Source organism: Toxorhynchites rutilus, chromosome 1 (genome assembly GCF_029784135.1).
Source record: "Toxorhynchites rutilus septentrionalis strain SRP chromosome 1, ASM2978413v1, whole genome shotgun sequence".
NCBI classification, from domain to species: Eukaryota; Metazoa; Arthropoda; class Insecta; order Diptera; family Culicidae; genus Toxorhynchites; species Toxorhynchites rutilus.
In genome coordinates, this window is record NC_073744.1 from 149,440,718 (window position 1) to 149,460,744 (window position 20,027).

Here is a 20,027-nt window from a genome sequence, read left to right on the forward strand (position 1 = left end):
TTTGCTACTTCTAACAAGCAAGCTTCTATACTCGATTTGAATGAACGCCTAGAACGTAAATCCGCAATGACGCGGAGGCTTACCAACAAAAACAAGAAAAGCACACCTTAGATAGCAAAAGTTCAAACTCGTTTAAATATAAAATATGGTTGTAAAAATTCTCCTCTGTTGTACAAAAAAAAAAGAAATGAAAGCGGACACAAGTAATAGATACAAATCGAATTGTGATAATATGTGAAATTTTGCGCAGCTCAGTGTCACTTCCTTTGCAATATGTTTTCTCGTGTTCGTTTGTAATCCTTGCTTCGCTCTAGAAACAGAATAAATAACCGGGGGAAACAACATGCCACATATCAGCTATGTAAATCCTCGCTCGGGATCGGGAAACGTTACCACAAAATAACACGCGTATCGATAAAGCAGTTCCAGCTATCCTAGCGCAACTATTTCCTGTAAGGACAATGCAAGCAAAACATAAAAGACGAGCGGACACTTTTTTTAAGAAACAAGCACACATTCGTATATTGAGCAAACAGACACAACACAAACACACACACAAATAAAACGCTAGCTAGCAAATAATTAAATCAATGAGTATTTGTAGGGAAAACGTTCAGCAAATTCGTATCAACGGCACAAAAGAAAAAGAAAGGAAAAAAACAAAATTAATACTTAAGACAGTACTCCAGCTGGTTATCCTCGGGAGATCGAGTACACACACTGACACTAACGAAAGTTAAGCTATACACACATACTAAAATATGATAGTGACAGATGAAAGACGGCGAATAAAGATCAAAATTTGTTCAACGATGTAAAAAATAATAATGTTGATGCTTTAGCGTGAAAGAATATCCCTGAATTCGACCTCGAAATGACTGATCTGATTCTCGAAAACGCAGGATGGAACCGGTAAGTAATAATTATTTTCCCAAATTTTCTCTGCCCCATCATGAATCGATGAGTCGAGCGGAAGTTGATAATTATTTTTACGACAGGGGTTTCCTTTCCGTTCGGTCGACCGGAATATATGAAGCGTTAAACAGGCTACCGGCTTAATTAGTGTTCTTGTCCGGACAATTGCTGATATAAGGCACGTGGAGCTTCTGTGGGACGTGAAGACCGTCGATGTAAAAATGGCTATAGCAACAAAATTGTAGCAAGAACTCTGGTAGGTGGAAAGGGAAAATACTGCATTTCGATTAACAATTTAAAATGATTTTTTCTTAGTGGTGGAATTTTTTGCACCAATGTTAGATTAAGGATAAATGAATTCTTATTCATAAAAACGTCATATTTTCTTCTATATATTGTGGTTGTCCGCTCCAACCCCAATTGATCACCACAGCTCTGATTGGACCAAGTTCAAGTGTCCAAGAACAATTATCAGCCGTCCCTGACATGGGAAACGGACATTGTTTTGAGCCGCAGATCGAAATGGAACAGATGCTCAGATAGGCTACACACTCGAAGGAGGAGAGAGGAGCCCCTCTTGCCTGTCAACATACGAGCATGATCCCAACGAAATTGAACATCCGACCTCCACTATGTTCACTTCACAGTGAAGATATTTATTTTCGATTGTTTGGATTCGACCTGATTTTCAGGCATTTTGTTTGCGTGTTATACCAATATACCCGCGTCTCGTCCGCTGAAATTATGCATTAGATGACTGCTGGACCAGAGTAGACCTGGAGAGCATAATTATGGAAATAGTGTGGGATGATGAAGTGTCGTCGCCGCAATATTTTTGTAACATTCTAAATGATTCTAAAGCTCGATTCATTTAGAATCCTCGGGATTGGTTGAAAGTACAAAAACGCTTTATATCGAAATGCAGATTATTGATTGTTTTATTTAAAGAAACATTTAAAAAATATTCCGTATTCCGTTATTGATGAGTTTTCGTATACTTCTTTGAATACCATCAAAGTTTGGACTCTTCGGTGGTCAACCTCAGCGACCATTTTATTCCACGGTCCCTCCATGTCTGCAGCATCCCGAGTCACTTTCACTCCGGCTTCAATATTTCCACTTAACAATCGCCCAATATTTTGCGATTGGGATGATTTAGGTATTTTTCAATGTAATCGACCTCATTGTCACGATACCACTGAATCACATCTACAGCATGCTGTTGTCGAATTGCGTCATTCGTACTTCGTTACGACATTGTTGTACAACCTTCGAACGCTTCTTTTGGTAAGCAGATTTAGCTTCAGCGTCTTGTTGGGTTGCTTGCAGGCACGGAAGTTACGATAACCTTCTCGCATACGGATTTTCCGAATGGTACCTTGGTTGAAGTTGTGTTTTCAACGATATTGTAGTCCGAGAGTCCCGGATTTCCCTTGATTGTTCTCAATGCCTTCAACCTCTGCTTCCGATCGTAAGTTCCACTAGGCTGCGTCCTCTGTTACACCCGAACAACAGTTGATACACCCGAACAAAGGTTGTGCAGTCCAGTGATCATTCAACAAGATCCAAAGGTTGTACCGCTCATGACAACTCTACACGAGCTGATGTTTGCGCCGGCTAGTGACCATTCTATCCTGGATTCCTCGAGTCGAGAAGACGCACCACGCTAGATATGGGGTACAGACTAGGGGGCGTTGCTGATTAATGGTCAGCTGCATCCCAAAAGGAAGTATCCCGTGTCGAGCACAGATACAGAGCATTGGAGACAACAACATCACAATTACGAAAACACTTGTAATACTAACCTAGAGCCAACCGCGAGTAATCGGTTACATATTACTAACATAGTTATAAGGCAAACATTGTCGAAATATTGAACTCCCGGCCCCGTCAGGTTGACGCCATATGAGCCTTATATATTTTGGATAAAAAAAAAAAAAAAAAACAGTTGTACGTCTATGGAAACGATTCAGCACACCATACATGGTCGATTAGGTCACTTTCAACGATTTCGCGATTTCAGTACTTGACCGCCGAATTCAACGTGAATTGTTCACCGTCGAAAGATATAGGTTTTTCAAACAATTTGTTGTCAAAAGAGTTCAGATACGCCTACTACGACTGTTGCTATAAAATGAACATTGATTTCGGATTCTAACTGAATCATAAATTCTAGATGAAAATTTAAATATCACGAATAGATTTTCTTGTTCAGTATATCTGACTGAACAAAAAACCGACTTTTTCGTGAGGGCGCATCATTTTAGAGCTAGAGCAATTCAAATTAGTTTCATTTGGGGTTGCGCTTAACAATTCATTATGGTTTTCAAGTGATTATACACTGTCAATTGTACAGTAGAATCCCCATCATCCGCGAGCGGATGAACCTACCCTAAATTTGACAATGAGTGGTAGGTTTTTGTTCTTCTGTTTTGGTCATGACTTTCACATTATTTGACTACTGGTGTACACGACCTTACAGATGGATAGATCAATGATTCCTGTATTGATAAAACATTGTTTTCATACTGAAATATCTTTTTTTTCTGTGTCTGCACCTCATTTTTAGTCATTTGTTGTGTTATCCGCGATTTTCGTGATCCGCGGTGAGCTAGCCCGACTATTCCGCGGATAATCGGGGTTCCACTGTAGTTGAAATTACAGACTCTGCTCACGAACCTGTTTTGTGAGTGTTTGAAGGAGAGTATGTATTTCATACAAAAATATTTCACACTTTTTGACGGGTCATATATACAAGTAAAACGGAACGAAACGGTTCGCGTTTCCGCACATTAATTCCTGTACCCGTCAAATGGAAACTGCTTCTAGCGCAGAATTGCCGATTAACGCTCGTATGTTGTATTGTATCTGATTATGTATACTGTGCCCAAAAAGTAATAAATTTGCGTCAATATGTTCATATGTTAAGCATGCAAGCAACATCCAGCAACGCCCGACCTTTCGTAGAAGATTGAAATGTTTACATCCCATTGGCCAAAACACACCCCTTGGCGGCAATCCAAATGACCCCGAAACGCGCATATGTAAGCTAAATAAATCTGGAACACGTCCAATAATCTCGTCTCATAAAATGAAGAAAAATGACGCGTATCACGGCGGCTCGTTGGTTTGTTTATGGGCGCCTGGGGGAGCAGCTGGTGGTTGGAGTTGCCTGAGATCCGACCCAAAACGAGCTCCAGGAAACTTTTCCATCGAACGAAATGATGTGTGGTGTTCCACAGCTCCCAAACAGCTCATAACGTATCAGAATCAAAATTTTATTCATGACGGAAAGTTATCTTTAAATTTATTTTGTAATTTTTTAACTCACCACATTTGTTCCGGCCAACAGAACCGACATATCATGTTACACCGAAGTTCATCAATAATTCTTGAAGCGAAACAAATAGATTCATCTGCCGAAAGGGCACTGTGGTATGCATGCTACTCAACATCATAGCGGCCAAAAAAACCAGGTGGAAGGAAAAACAAAATGACCGCATACGAAAGGCGACTAGGCAAACACGAGCATCACAAAAAAAAAGGATGGCCTCCTCCACTGACGAAGACTCCCTCTCGAGCTCCGCGATGTGGCCCAGGGAAATGAGATTGTACGGGATAGGATGCTGCTTTCGCTTGTCCGCACGTGATGTATTTGCCAAATGAATATTAGTTCGTGCGAAGTGGAGGAAAGGGAAGCTCATATGATAAAGTTGATTTTCGAAAACATTCAGCGGGAGAGACAGTGAGAGAGAGGCAGCATTCACGTTACAATCCGATTAGAGGGTATACTGCTCCATTCAGAAATTCATAGCATTCGCCTGTGGCTATCTATGCTTGGCATTCCGCAAACCAGTAAATTAATAAAGTTGCGCTCCTTTTTGGTGGAATTTATTAGCTATATTATGCAAAAAAAAAATTTCCAAATAAAAATAAGGTTCTTGTCAGATAAAATAAATCCTACACTATAAATTGAGCATCCTTAGTGTTACTTCATACAGCTTTTCCGCTAGCAGATCGTCTTTGGCCAATTCGGAAACGTCAGTCTGTTCGCAGTCACTGAAAACACAAACATGTACCATCATGCTCAAGTTTCAAAAAAATGTGTTTACTCACTTGAAAAATTCTCCTGAAATTGCGCTCAGCGTAGGATCGGTCGCCAGTCGGATCATGGTCTGTGCGCCATAATAAGGAGTCTTCATAAATAACCACATCCAGGGATAGGTTATGGCTCTGGCGAAGAGAGCTTTCATTATGGGGGAATATCGTAGATGGTCGGTACCCCGCACCAACCCAGGACTGCAAACATTTACAGTGACTTTGGAATATTCTGCCGAAAGAAAGAAATACAATAATTAACAATGTGTCCTCAACGCGGAAATGTAAACAATTAGTTTAACATAATTAGAAGGTGAAACATAAGAAGAAGGTGAAGTGAAAAGTTTCTGATTTGACAAAAAAATAATTTGTTTCAAATTACTATTCATATTTGGCCCTGCTATACTAGAGAGGTATGGACGAGAAAAAAGTCCTAAACTATCCTGATCTGAAGGTCTCTGAAAATTATGCTTAGCGTCGTAACCAGTCCCAATATGCACACAATCTAGTCCGCCGAAAAACAATTGACACGTCTGCCACAAATCCTTGAGTAATCCATCTGTTTCCCGGAAAATTTTTTTTTTCGTCGGACAAAAAAACCAACGGAAACAATACGTTGGCGTGACGCGAGCGAGCGTGTTTATATGTTCCTCACGCTCACATTTTTCTCGTCCTTTTTCGATCAGTATCGATCAATTAATGAATGCTTTATATCCAATTTATTTCGACATCTTACGAGACATTCCAACTGATTAACATACATCACTCCATTAACACTACCTTAAAGATTCAAGAGCGTTACACCTCAATGTGCTTGAGTGTACACTTCGTAGTTGCTCTCCGTGATTAACCTGAATCAGCGAAATTGCACAAAGAACACAGTGAATGACGGCTGGGAGTAGCAAATGGTTCTCATCGTGCAAGTTTCGGTGATTCGGACTTTGAATAGACCCCAGCCACGTCCTTCCAGTCACCAGTGGAAGGAATGTTAGTATGATATTCACGGTCAGAAGGGTCGCCTCTAAAGCGTGGTTCCCTTGCGATTATCATAGAAAGGATAGTTGTTATTGAGGAGAGATAAGAATCAGGATTCACTGAGGTAAGTGATGTGATTATGTAAACGCGAACTCCCCAAAAACCAATCGACCTGGAGAATTTTCATTATGCGAAATGGGTGACGCTTTGGCCAGATGTAACAATTCATCGCCAAGGACGGACGGAATAAAATTTGCCCTGCTTAAGAATCTTCATATGTCAGCAAAAATTCTTCTTTTAAAGCCTTTGAATTGGATATACAGTACCTTCAGTATTTCTGAGTGCTCGAATGTGGTACTGTATCCGTTCATAAACCTATGAATACCCAACCAACAAATTTACATTCAGACCAAAACCAACTATTACATTCAGAGCCATAATTGTATGTTGAATTCGATTCATTTGTTAGTTTGAATGTCATTTGATTACCATTTATTGGAATACCAGATTCATTAGTCAAGTCCGGATTTTATTATGCACGACCAGTTTACAAGAAACAATGCCTGAATAATTTCATAAAGGTGCTCATACACTGTTTGACCGAAGACAAATATTAGACATCTGTTGATAGATAAAATTTGACCAACGTGTACTGATAGTACTGATAAAATATATTTAACACAAAACACTACTAGAAAATATTTAGTTCTTGTTTGCTTGATTTTTTTACCTGTCTTTCAATCCATGAACTCACATACTTTAAATATTCCAGTAATTTTTTTCCATGTTCGATGTTTGGCATTGTTTGCCGCTGCTGAATTGAAGAGTGACAAACAAAATAGTATTTGTACCAAATTTCAACCAATTTTATCTGTCACAAACGTCAAATATTTGTCCTCAGTGTACTTCCACCATAAGGAACCAGCCAAAACTCACTTGTATTGACGAATTTACGCAAAGCTGAATCAGCTCATGCGATATCTACATTAGAGCTCAGAACCACAAAAGTGAGGGTGTTTGTTTATTTTACGCACTGAAAAGCAAGACTCGGTGGTGATTATTCGTTTTATTTCAATTTAAATTCATTTCAGCCATTGAATGTCATCAGTATATGGTAAGAAAGTTGGAGTTTTGTATATATACGATGGTTTCAACACGCGATTTGACCAAAGTCATAGATAATCTTCGAAAATTTTAAGTTTGATAATGCATACCGGTTATTGATACTATGGATAATTGCAATGAAATCGATATCATATCAAATTGGCTGATATCATTGATTATGTAGGGGCCGATACGAGAAGGATTTGCAGTATTTTTAGCGCAAAACGTCCTATTCATCGTTTACTTAGTTGAAAAAAATTAAAGTTACAATACTTATAACAAGCCATTCCTCGTAATGTACATAGCTCAGTGTAAAATTATGAACGCTTTCAACATAATGATTACGTTGTTCATGATAATGTCTTCCAGGTTAAAAATGTTAATTTCCAGTTAAAACAAGTGAGAAAATAAAAGCTGCTAGTTCAATACAGCAGAATTGGTCGAAGTTCACCCGAATTCCCGAATATCTTGATGCTAACACATCAAGACGTCACCTTGATCAAATAGATTACGACTAATTATATGAGGTCAAAATTATGATGTCTAATCTAAGACAATTTTCCCTTTACTCGTTAGCAATAAATTGTAATACTAAACAACGCCCCACATAAATCTCATTCCCTTCTTCTTGTGAACTGTCCGAAAACCTCAATTATCAATCTCGCTCGCTCAAATATCCCCGCACATAAATCCCGGCCAAGAAATACAATCATTAAAACACAATCAGAACGCAAATAAATCTACTCACCCTTGCACAGCCTCCCAGCGAGGGCTCTTGTGGCCATCACGACGGCCAGCTTCGAGTGCGAAAATGCATCCCGCGCATGGAACCCGGGCGCCCAGCTGCCAGTGTTGAGCGGATCCTCGATGTTCATCTTACCGGCCGTGTAACCGTGGGCGGAGACATTAATTATCCGACCTTGCGATGCCTGCTTCAGCAGTGGCAGCAGCAGTTGAGTTAGCAGAAAGTGTCCTATTGCGCCACATGGATGAAAAAAATGAAACAGAACACACATTGTTACATACGGTCGTCGGTCGTGAATCCATGGAGCTGTAAAATTGAATTAAATGATTGTTGGATGGTGGATCTGGTGCCTGCGGACCACATACCGCAAACTGTGATGTAATCATAGGCACTCGAACTAGGTTGATGCCTTCATAGGATAAAAATATTTGAAGATTAATAGTAACATGGTAATTTTTTATTGAGGCAAGAAAACGAATGAGGGCATAAGGCGTATCTGAAGTGTCGTATCTCACAAATTGAAGAGTGTCTACTTTTTGAACAAAATAGAAATGGGAAAAATATTTTACAGAAAACATCGAGCCCCATCACAAGTAAACCGCCCAGCCTGAACTGAACGATGATGTTCATAACCACTTCCGCCGCGGTGGATGTCCTGTGCCCGAATCACATTACCTAAATAGTTGCACTGCAAATGCGTCTCGAACCCATCTGCGGTTCGTTCGTTCGGATGGAATATTATGCCGGCGTTGTTAATTAGCACATCAACCTGTCGGTGAGTCGATTGCACCTCCCGCACGAACCGTCGCACACAGTCGAACGAGCGCAAATCCAGTGGGAGTAACTCCAGCGAGGCTCCCGGTATTTCACGAATGATTGACTGACGCGTTCGGTCTCCTTTGTCCATATCCCGACAGGCCATTATGACGTGAGCCGAGCGGCGCACCAATTCCTTGCACAACTCCTTCCCGATTCCCCCGCTGGCACCGGTCACGATAACCACCTGGTCCCGGATGGGATTTGTGTTGGGGCAAACCTGACCACCCATATACATCCTAGTAGAAACGGGGAGAGAATAAGAAAATGAGCCAAACCAGATGCATTGTACCGTTCACGGACGGAAACGGCATTTACATAATTTAATTCAGTAATACGAAGCGCTTGGAGCCCTTTAATTAAAAGTGAAATAATTACTAAAGTCAGCTCATAGCTATTCGGTTTCAGTCTGCGAAGGTAGGTGTATATATATATGTGTGTATATGCGAGCTGTTTTAAGGTAGCATAGATCAGTTTCTCAATAACTTTTTTTTTTTTTATTCTTTATTTGAGAGGTTTTCAGCCTCCTGGGCTGGTTCGCCTCTTTATCGACGGCATTGCCGCAAGGTTTCGTTAGGAACAGATTGCACATAAAATTATCACATGAAAATTGGACGTAAAAATTTAACACATATAAATCCTTTTGCGAGACATGACTTAACAAAGAATTTGCTGTTTGCTTGTTGGACCAGATGGCATGGATGTCCTCGGACCATGGCTCCAGACCAGTGGAGAGGAAGCCGTGCCGTTGAAGATGCCGGCGTGTTCTTATTCCCCTTCATCGTGGAGGGGAAGAAACAAGGATCTTCTTGACTGATCCATTGTTCAGACGCTAGATCTTAAAAAATAGTTCGGCATCTTTTAGGTAGCAGACAAGCGCTGCTACTCTTGCTGGATCGTCCTTCAAGATGTCCCTTACACTCCCGCTGATTCCATGCAGGTTTCGTAGATCATCGAATTTCGGGCAACCACACAAGAAGTGCTCGACGGAGTTGTGGATTTGGCAGAGGTCGCAGAGTAGATGGAAGGGTCCTCTATTGAATCCGTGTGAGACCGAGCAGTGACCGGTCCTCAATCTGGACAGGATTCGTTGTTCTCTCATTCCTTTAACATCGTCAAACCTGACAATCGTGCCCTTGACTTTTCTGAGGAACTGCCCCCTCTCTGCAAACCACCTTTCGGTCCAAAAGGTGCGGAAAGAGTTGGTGATCCACAACTTCACATCGTCAAGCGGCACATCCCGAGTGAAGAACGGTCTGATGTGACCGATTCCGGCAAACTGGTCGGCCGCTTCATTCCCTGCGATGCCGTTGTGTCCGGGGACCCACATGAGCACAGTGTCGGGCAATATGTTCTTCCTGATGGCCTGTACCCATGGATGTTTGGACCTGGTCGCACCGATGGCATCAATGGCGCTTGCCGAGTCGGAGACGACCAACAAAGGCTTGGAAGATGAAGTTGTAGTTGCCTCGAAGATGCCGGCCACTTCGGCCGAGAAGACCTGGCAGATGTCCGCGAGTTTCTTGCTGGAAATCAGACTATTATTATTATCGCTTACCCCAAATCCAACTCCCGATGGTCCTTTTGAGCCGTCCGAGTATCTGATCTCGTGGAGACGGTATTTTTCTGCTATGATGGCCTTGAAATATTCTAGCAGACCGATCGAGCTCACCCTGGCTCGAAAGTTGTCCCTAATACCGTTCTCGACGAGAACAGTTGGGAACCTCCAGTCGTTCGCACCAAACCAGGATTGTTTTGCCACTGGGGGGAGGTTGGCGTGCGCCACCCGCTGCAGGATCGTGTTGCTAAGGGCGGTCAGGTGGGTCTCCCCTCTACCGCTGGTTTTCGACAAGAAACTGGCAGTCCTGGCTACGATCGCCGAGTCTATAATCAGATCGAAAGGAGGTTCTCCAATTTCGGCGCAGACAGAGGCAGCTGGTGTTGATGGCAGGAGACCGGAGACAGTCCGTAGTGCTTTGTTGTAGATCGGTGCCAGAGATTTTGGGAGCTTGTCTCCAGCCAAACACGTCAGTTCAAGGCCATAGGTGAGGCGGCTGCTGATGATGGCTTTAGCCACCCGTAGCCGAATATTTCTGTTGTTGCTCCGGTGCGGTTTGGAAATGGTTTTTAGAAGGTTCAACCGGGTGGCACAGCTCTTCTTAACTTCCTCGAAATGGCGGAGGAAGTTAAGTTTGTGGTCAACAAACACTCCAAGGATCTTTAGCGTTTTTCGGCGGGGAATGTTGTTTTTGTATAGCTGGACCCTGGAGTTGGGACCCTGATGTCTATCGCTGCAAATCACCATATGGCCGCTCTTCTGCGCTGAAAGTCTAAATCCTCTCTCGGCCGCCCACCGGCCGATGGCATTGGTAGCTGCCTGTATCCTGATGCGTGGAATCCTATGTGTTCACGATAATACGGAAAATTGTTCTTCACGCCGACAAATTTATTTAGAATGCGAACGAATGACCGGTGTTACTTGTCGACACTTTATTGGGAAATAAGAGACCTGCTGCTATCTGCTCAAGCTTTATATAGGCTGCTGTGATCGAGATTTAAGTGGCAATGAACCGGAAGAGCAGTAACAGATCGGCTGATGCGCGTATTGTGGTAAACGAATAGAGCTAGATGCTAGAGCTAGATGAGCAAGAATTTATAGCAGCAGTCTGTCCATAAAATATGGTACGCGTAAACATGCCGGCCACCGTTAAAAAGGTGTCTTTTTAACAAAACTATCTCCTACTAATCTTGATCACTAGTAACTATTGGAATGGATCTTCAACAAAGGCTTATGAATTCAGCTTATTTCAATGGGATCAGCTATAAACGGTCTCTTAAAAACTATTGGATATCTGCATTTGCGTCTGTCTCTCCGCTCGTTTGGTTCGGTACGTTGTTTACTTCTGCTTCGGCTTTGATCGTCTACACCACGTGCTTCTTCGGGCGATGCGTAAGTTCGTCTTCTCCGACCATGTGATCTCTCGGCTGCCATGGTCAAACGGATTAGTACTTCTTCTAGCTAGCTGCTCAATCCTGAATGGGTGGTGCTGTGGATTCATCCTTCCCTCGTATCGATCTCTTCTCATTCTACGTCCTCGTCAAATGGGTTTCCTGGAGCGGAAGCAACCGGCCTCCACGGGAGTCCTTTTCTCTGGAATACAAATTAAACGGCTTTTTCAAACAATAAATGAGAAAAAATGAATAGACTTAACCGGAGCGGAGGCAACCGGCCTCCACGGGCCCTTAGCGGGCGATGATCGTTGGCATCAAGTACTGAGCGTACTTGTGCATGAGCTGATAATGCGCTAAACGTAGGGTGAGAGGATGATCAATGGAATTCGACTTCCTTCAAATTGTGGCTGGATTGATTCGTCGCATGATGCCATCTCCCTTGTTGATGGATTGCTCGTGGTTGTGGGTTGGAGCAGACGTCATTGCCGCGTAGCGTTGGAGGATGAAACATAAATGAGATTTTTTGAAATTCAATGAAAAAATATGGCTTACATGGATGGGAGGTCTCATGACCTCCCATTGATGCGCAGTGTGATACTGCGATTGGTGGAAGGGTTTCAGTTCCCTCCTTGTAGACCAGCAGCTTCAGTGCTGTCAGGATGATCAGACTGTTGAACCGGTAGTACACAGATCTTGCTGATTGAACGGCGGTACTCTCCTTGGGATGTCCTCACGGTCACGACGCGGATGTGGTTGTCGTTGCCCTTGAAGATCTCCGTAATTCGTCCTACTTTCCACTTCAGCGGGGGTTGGTTGTCTTCCTTTAAAAGGACCATTGTGCCGATCTTGATGTTGTCACGCTCAACAGTCCAACGTGTGCGAGGTTGCAGCCCTGATAGATATTCGGATTGCCATTGTTTCCAAATTTTTCGAACGTATTCTTGGGTCTGCTGCCAGCGGTTTAGCCGGTTGAATGAAACCCCTTCCATACTGGGTTCCGGGATGGCCTTTAGTGAACGATGGACCAGAAAGTGCCCGGGAGTGAGCACTTCCAGGTCATTTGGATCTGAGCTTAGCTGTGTCAGGGGGCGAGAATTGAGACATGATTCAATTTGAGTAAGTAAAGTCACAAATTCGTCGTGATACAGGATGACATTTCCCAATGTACAGCGCAGATGCTTCTTGAGCGATTTGACTGCTGCCTCCCAGAGTCCGCCAAAATTCGGGGACCGTGGCGGTATAAACTTGAAGGTTATGTTGTCGTCTTCAAAGTGGCGAGCTACCAATTTCTGATGATGCTGCGAGCGAAATAAACGAGCAAGCTCTTCAAGTTGTCTTTGTGCGCCTTGAAAATTTAGCCCATTATCGCATTCGATAAGCTCAGGTATGCCTCTGCGCGACACAAATCGCTTAAGAGCGGCGATGAAGGCATCAGAAGTGAGATCTGTGACAAATTCAAGATGCAGTGCCTTTGTCACGAGACATACAAACACAGCAACATAACATTTGACTGCTGCAGCTCGTTTGGCAGGACGAAAGTAAAAGGGACCACAATAATCCACACCAGTTCGCAGGAACGGAAATGTAGGTGTGACACGTTCTTGAGGTAATTCGCCCATTAGTTGCTCCAAGACCTTTGGTTTACAGCGGAAACAGCTGACGCAAGAATGGACTACCCTGCGAGCAATATTTCTGATTCGAAGAGGCCAAAACCTTTCTCGCACCACAGCAATCATTAGCTGTGGACCAGCATGCAGCAATTTGTGATGATAATGAATCATAATTAGGTTCGTCAGCGGATGTTTATCCGGTAGAATAATCGGATGACGTTGATTGTAGCTTACTGGAGCATGTCGTAGCCGGCCACCGACGCGCAGTATGCCATCTACCAATATCGGGAATAACGCTTTCAGGCGCGAATTGGATTTTACATGTTTGCACCGATGAAGTTCTGCGATATCGTTAGCGAAACGTTCCATTTGGGCTAGCTTCACTACTACTTGGGTCGCGGTGTTTATTTCCATAGTTGACAACCACCCAATTCTCCGTTTTTTATTTTCTTTAGTACTACTGGCATTGTGGCAGTATCGAAGTAACCAAGCAACAACACGTACCAGTTTCATAAACGACGAATATTTTGAGAACAGCTCATTCGAGGGAGTTATATGAGCAGTAAGGACAACAGTTCGTTCTTCCAACTCGTCGGAACCGAATTTCTTCTCGGTTTGACGTCCAAGTGATGGCCAAAACCGAGACGTTTGCGAAAGCCAGGTGGGACCATTCCACCACGTGGAAAACTGCTGTAGTTGAGCAGAGGTCATCCCTCTAGAAATTACATCTGCTGGGTTTTCCGATCCAGGCACATGAGACCAAATTCCACCTGCCGTTATCTGTTGGATTTCTGAACATCTGTTGGCAACGAACGTTTTCCATCGAGATGGGTTCGATGCGAACCAGTGTAGACAAATTTCTGAATCTGTCCAGAAAAAATTTTTGGTTTGAAGTTTTATACTTGTTTCAACCTTTTCGAAGAGATGGCTTAATAACAAGGTGGCACAAAGTTCTAGTCGAGGGAGACAGACTGTTCCATTTTTCTTGTTTTTTCCTTTTGGCGCGATCTTTGATTTCGCAATCAGAAGGTTGGTTTTTATTTCACCATCAGATGACATAGCGCGAACGTAAATACATGCTCCGTACGCTCTCTCCGATGCATCACAGAAACCGTGAATTTCTAGATTGATAGGTCTGGATATAGCTTTCGCCCATCTAGGAACAGACAGGTTGGTCAAATTTTGAAGACTCTCTCTAAACTCCATCCATTGGTGCTGCAGAGCTTCCGGTAACCCTATATCCCAGTCATAATTCTCATACCACAACCTTTGCAGTAACAACTTGGCCTGCACTACCACTGGACCTACTAGCCCAAGTGGGTCAAATAAGCGTGCGATGTCCGAATAGACAATTCGTTTTGTAATTGGTAGCTGATCACTATGCGTTGGAGCTTCGAATCTGAACTCGTCAGCGACAATATCCCACTGAAGACCAAGGGTTTTTATAGGGGAAGTAGAAGCATCGATTTTCAACAAAGTGCGCTCATCCTTCAGTTGATCCGGTACGTCAGTGAGATTTTCTGGATTGTTTGATGTCCACTTGCGAAGCGAAAACCCGGCAGAATTAGTGAGATCGAGCAATTCCCTGCAGAGTTGTCGTCCTTCTTCGACAGTATCGGCTCCTGTAAGCAAGTCGTCCATATAAAAATCGCGACCAACGGCGACCGATGCGAGAGCATAGGTTGTGGTGTTATCTTCGGAAAGCTTCTGGAGGCATTTTGTTGCGAGATATGGAGCTGCAGATGTGCCGTATGTTACGGTTGTAAGCTGATAGCTTTTAATGGGTTCCGAAGGTGTGTCTCTCCATCTAATTCTTTGTAGGGGTTGATCAGACTCTTGAACTAATACTTGCCTGTACATCTTTTCGATGTCGGCAGTAATGGCAAACTGCGGTATCCTGAATCTCAATAGGATTGAGAGAAGGTCGTCTTGAACAACAGGTCCCACTAGTAGCGCATCATTAAGGGATATTCCAGAATCCGTGGTGCATGATGCGTCGAAGACAACACGAAGTTTGGTGGTGATACTGTCGGGCCTCACAACACAATGATGTGGAAGGTAATAGGTTGGAACAAGCGAGTTAGTAGACGCATCATCATCGACCAGTTTCATATGGCCCAGGTTAACGTACTCGTGAATGAAAGCAGAATATGCTTCCTTCAGCTGAGGGTTCGAATTTAAACGACGTTCTAATGAGCAGAATCGACGATCAGCAATATCTCTGGAATTCCCAAGCTGCGAAACCAATGCATCTTTCTTGGGAAGTGCGACAACGAAACGACCGGATGAGTCCCGTTTAACCGTTTTAGCGAAATGATCCTCACACTCCTTTTCTTCCAATGATTGAGTGCTCTTGATATGACACGACTCAGTTTCCCAGAATCGCGTAAGTAGATTTTCGATTGAGGCTTCTAGTACTACATTAGCTACATTGGCGACAGCAGTTCGTTGTTTCTCATCCTTCACTTTTCCTGATACCACCCATCCCAAAGCGGTGTTTTGCAAAATGGGTCCATCGGCACCGATTTTAATCTGACCATCACGCAAAAGCTCATAGAAAACTTGCACGCCAAGTATTAGGTCGATACGTCCCGGTTTGTTGAACGAAGGATCGGCTAACGTAGCATCGGAAGGCAATGTAAAGTCGTTGATATCAACTAGTTTATTAGGCAACTGCATTGTAATCTTGGACAGCACGTGAAATTTCCAGTTGTCCTCAAAATCAGCACGTTGGGATTGAACGCGAATAATGGTAGAGTATTTTGAAGTAGTAGATGACAGCCCTACTCCGCTAATAGGTATGAATTCTCTGGTACGTTTTAGTTGCAGCGTTTGCACCAGACGTTCCGAAACAAAATTCAGCTCAGAACCGGAATCCAAGAGCGCTCGAGCCCAAACGAAATTTGTTGTTGAATCATAAACTTTAACAAGTGCAGTAGAAAGCAAAACAGTGGCAGGAACTAAGCGACATATTTGATTGGTAGGCGACGAAAAGTGGCTAGTCGAAGGGGCAGTGACCGTTGGCTTTGGATTAGCAATCGGCTGACCCTGTTGGGTAGATTGTACGCTTTGCAATTGGTTTTTCGGAACAGATGACGACTCATGCTGCGAACCCGCGGATGATGACGAGGACGACGACGATGGTTCAGATTGGATGGATTTATTAGTATTCATCGGGGCGGACGGACGATGCAGCATCGTATGGTGTTTTTGGTGGCATACACGACATGTTCCACCGGAGCAATTATTAGCGATATGCGACGACGATCCAAGACAATTTATGCAAAGTTTTTTAGATTTCGCTTCATCGAATCGTTGTATTGGAGTTAGCTTTCGAAAGTGTTCACACTGATATGGTGAATGTGCAGGTTTTTTACAAAATGGACACGAACTTTTAGGAACAATGGCTGAATGATTTGTGGTTAGCTTCGGTGCTTGGTAGTTTGTACGCTGTGAAGGGGAGGAGCGAGAAAAATCTTGCGATCGGGATCTAGATCCAGCTAAAGACTGCAAGACGAGTCCGTGTGAGCGAAGGAATTCAACAAGTTCAGTGTAGGTTGGAACATTTGTCGATTTACAGTGGGTCTCCCAAAGACGCAAGGTTGTTTGATCGAGGCGCGAACTCATCATGAACACTAGCATCGTGCTCCAGTTTTCAGGATTTTCCCCCGCCTTTTGCAGCATTTTCAAATTACGCTCAAAATCGTCGATTAACCGATTAAGGGATTCCGCACATTCCCTTTTCATACCATCAATAGCAAAGAGTGCTTCGACGTATGACTTAACGAGAAGGTATTTATTCTCATATCGCCTATCGAGCAGATCCCATGCAACCGAATAATTGTCTGCTGTTATCTCTATCACATCAATCACACGCTTCGCATCTTTACAAAGAGATGCTACCAAATAGGAGAATTTATCTACCTGACTAAGCATGGGGTTTGAGTCGATCAGGGACAGAAATGTATCACGAAACGATGGCCACTCCTTGATCGATCCGTCGAATAGAGGCAATTTGATTTCAGGCAGTTTTACTCTAGCTGTGGAAGTATGAGCAGGAATCGATTGCACTGCAGGTGAGGGGTTAGTACCATGCGATCGCAATTTGTTAGTGATAAAACCCTTTATTCTCAAGTAAATCAGCTCAAATACTGCACGTGAATCCTGGTTCACATGTTCAATGCACATCGGATCAATTTCTCCTTCTACTTGCTGCGTTTGATCTAAAGCGGAAGAGTCAAAACTTTCTTTCAACCTGGCTTGAAACTCATCAGAGCATTCCAATTGCAATCTGGCATCTATAAATTCTGAAAAAATGCCTTCTAAACGTTCTCTCCAACCTTCAAGCATATAAATATCTCTATCTTCTTGATAAGTTTGCACTAGATGTTCCAAATTATTTAGCGAGTCTCGCAGAAAACGTTCACGTTTTTCCAGCTTCTTAAGCTCCGTAGCCATTGTGCTCGACGGTAGCCGCAGAATAGTTAATCGAACCTCGCGATCCACACGTGCTTATCAAAATTCCGATATTTTTTTTTCAATCGATCAAGCAAAAATATGAAAATATCTGCGACTCAGGAATAACGCTCGATTTGGCCTTTCTAGAAGCTCAGCTCACATGCAGCATGCAAATTGTACTTACAATCTTCGATGACTAATCCAAGCCACGCCACTCGGTATGCCCAAGCCACGCTACTCAAACCAGATAACGCCACCAGGTACAATGGATCTCTCGAACAATACAGCATCCATCGGACAATAGCAATCAGCAATACCACTTGAGAAATGCGACTTGGCGCCACTTAACAGATTTTTTTTATCACACGGATTTTGGATCACTTTTGTCTTCTTTATTCTGTTCAGAATATTGGCTATTGGACGTTGTCCAGTTAATGTCACAAAATTTCTTTGCACAACGTTTCACAGAGTTCAATCACTTTTTCTCGTTTTTGGGCACGAGAATTATTTCCCGTCAGAATAGCACTAATTTTCCTATCACTTTGACACCGAATCGCGAATGCGCAAGAACAATTTCCCGCCAGAGTTCGAAGTATCCGGTTCGAAGGACCACTTTTAATGTTCACGATAATACGGAAAATTGTTCTTCACGCCGACAAATTTATTTAGAATGCGAACGAATGACCGGTGTTACTTGTCGACACTTTATTGGGAAATAAGAGACCTGCTGCTATCTGCTCAAGCTTTATATAGGCTGCTGTGATCGAGATTTAAGTGGCAATGAACCGGAAGAGCAGTAACAGATCGGCTGATGCGCGTATTGTGGTAAACGAATAGAGCTAGATGCTAGAGCTAGATGAGCAAGAATTTATAGCAGCAGTCTGTCCATAAAATATGGAACGCGTAAACACTATGGGTGTCACCCACTGCCATCAGAAGAATGTCGTCCGCGTAGACAAACACGAAGACTCCCCCAGACAGGACCTGGAACAGGCTATTCATGGCGACGAGAAAGAAGGTGACGGCAAGAACAGAACCTTGAGGTACTCCTGTTTCCTCGTGGAAAGCACGGGAACTGATGTTACCAATTTTGACCTCAAAGGTTCGGCGTGTGGCAAAGTTCTTGATGAAGTGCAGTAATTTCCCGTCAACGCCCCAATCTGCCAGAGTTTTCAGCACTAACGGGATCCATGTTCTGTTGTATGCCTTTTCTAGGTCCAGTGCTACCATCTCCATGTGCTGACGGTTCCTGTTGGCTTCGGCTATCACGTCTCCGAGGGTCGCGAAGTAATTGTTGGTGCCCATACCCGGTCGGAAGGCGAACTGTCGATAGTCCAATTTCCTATTTTCGGTTAGAAAGGTGACCAGGCGTCTATTCGCCATTCTTTCCAGGATCTTGGATGAACAGGAGGTTAAGGAAATTGGACGGTAGCCTTTCACGTTGTTGCTGCTTTGACCGACCTTAGGTATGGGTATTACTAGGCTGTGTCTCCAACCCTCGGGAAATTCGTGTGTATTCCACAGGTCGTTAAAGATGCTGAGAAGGGTGGACTGTCCGAGCTGAGACAACTGTTTCAGCATCTTATAGCCGATACCGTCAGGGCCAGTTGACTCACCTTTTGCGGAACGTAGGGCAACAGAAAGTTCCTCGATGGTGAAGTTCCGGTTGAGAGGATTATTAGGACGACTCATAGGGACCACAAAGTTGCTGACCGAAGTGATACCCGCTCCCTGTCGACGGATGAAATCGGGCTCATATTCGGAGATCGAGGACAATCCCGCGAAATATTCGCCGAGCGTGTTCGAAGTATCTACCGGATCGCTGAAGGTTATACCATCCACTTGAAGAATGGGATTGTATGGCCTTCTCTTCCCATTTAGTGCATTTACTCTGCGCCAAAGATCCGCAGAGGACTGGTTTTCGTTGATAGACTCCAGAAAACCAGTCCAACTGTCTAACTTCGCCTTCCGGATTAACCGCCGTACTCTGATGTGTTGCGCTCGATACCTGTTCATAGCAGCTTCCTTCATTGGGTCTCCTACTGGTAGTCGTTTGGCCGTACGCAGAAACTTTCTCCGCTTCTTGACCTCCCACTTGATGTCCTCGGACCACCAATGCAGCGCTTTTTTCCCCGGAGTGGTTTTCGTTCTTGGGATGGAGGCTTCGGCCGCCTCCATAATGGTTTTGTTGAAAGTGGCAATGGTGGTTGGGTTGTCTCTAGATATCAAGAAGTCGGAGGATGTTTGAAAGGCTGTCCAGTCAGCTCTTTCGAAGATCCATCTTGGTTTGCGAGTAGTGAGCGGCGGCGGGCCGTTAAAGCTGATGGTTATCGGGTGATGATCGCTGCCATGAA

General features: G+C 43.6%; 1 protein-coding gene across 2 annotated transcripts in view; it reads right to left on the bottom strand.

The window, feature by feature from the left end:
- Positions 1–4,792: 4,792 nt before the first annotated feature.
- The window catches only part of LOC129762055 (retinol dehydrogenase 12), a 28,135-nt gene continuing 12,900 nt past the window's right edge, over positions 4,793–20,027 (bottom strand). For both annotated transcript variants that reach the window (XM_055760036.1, XM_055760035.1), the window contains 4 exons: positions 8,513–8,892; positions 7,841–8,065; positions 5,032–5,245; positions 4,793–4,974 (listed from right to left, as the gene is read on the bottom strand). In XM_055760036.1, coding sequence (XP_055616011.1) covers positions 4,881–4,974; positions 5,032–5,245; positions 7,841–8,065; positions 8,513–8,892 — 913 coding nt within the window. In that variant the 3' untranslated portion in view covers positions 4,793–4,880. The remainder of the gene's footprint in view (positions 4,975–5,031; positions 5,246–7,840; positions 8,066–8,512; positions 8,893–20,027) is intronic.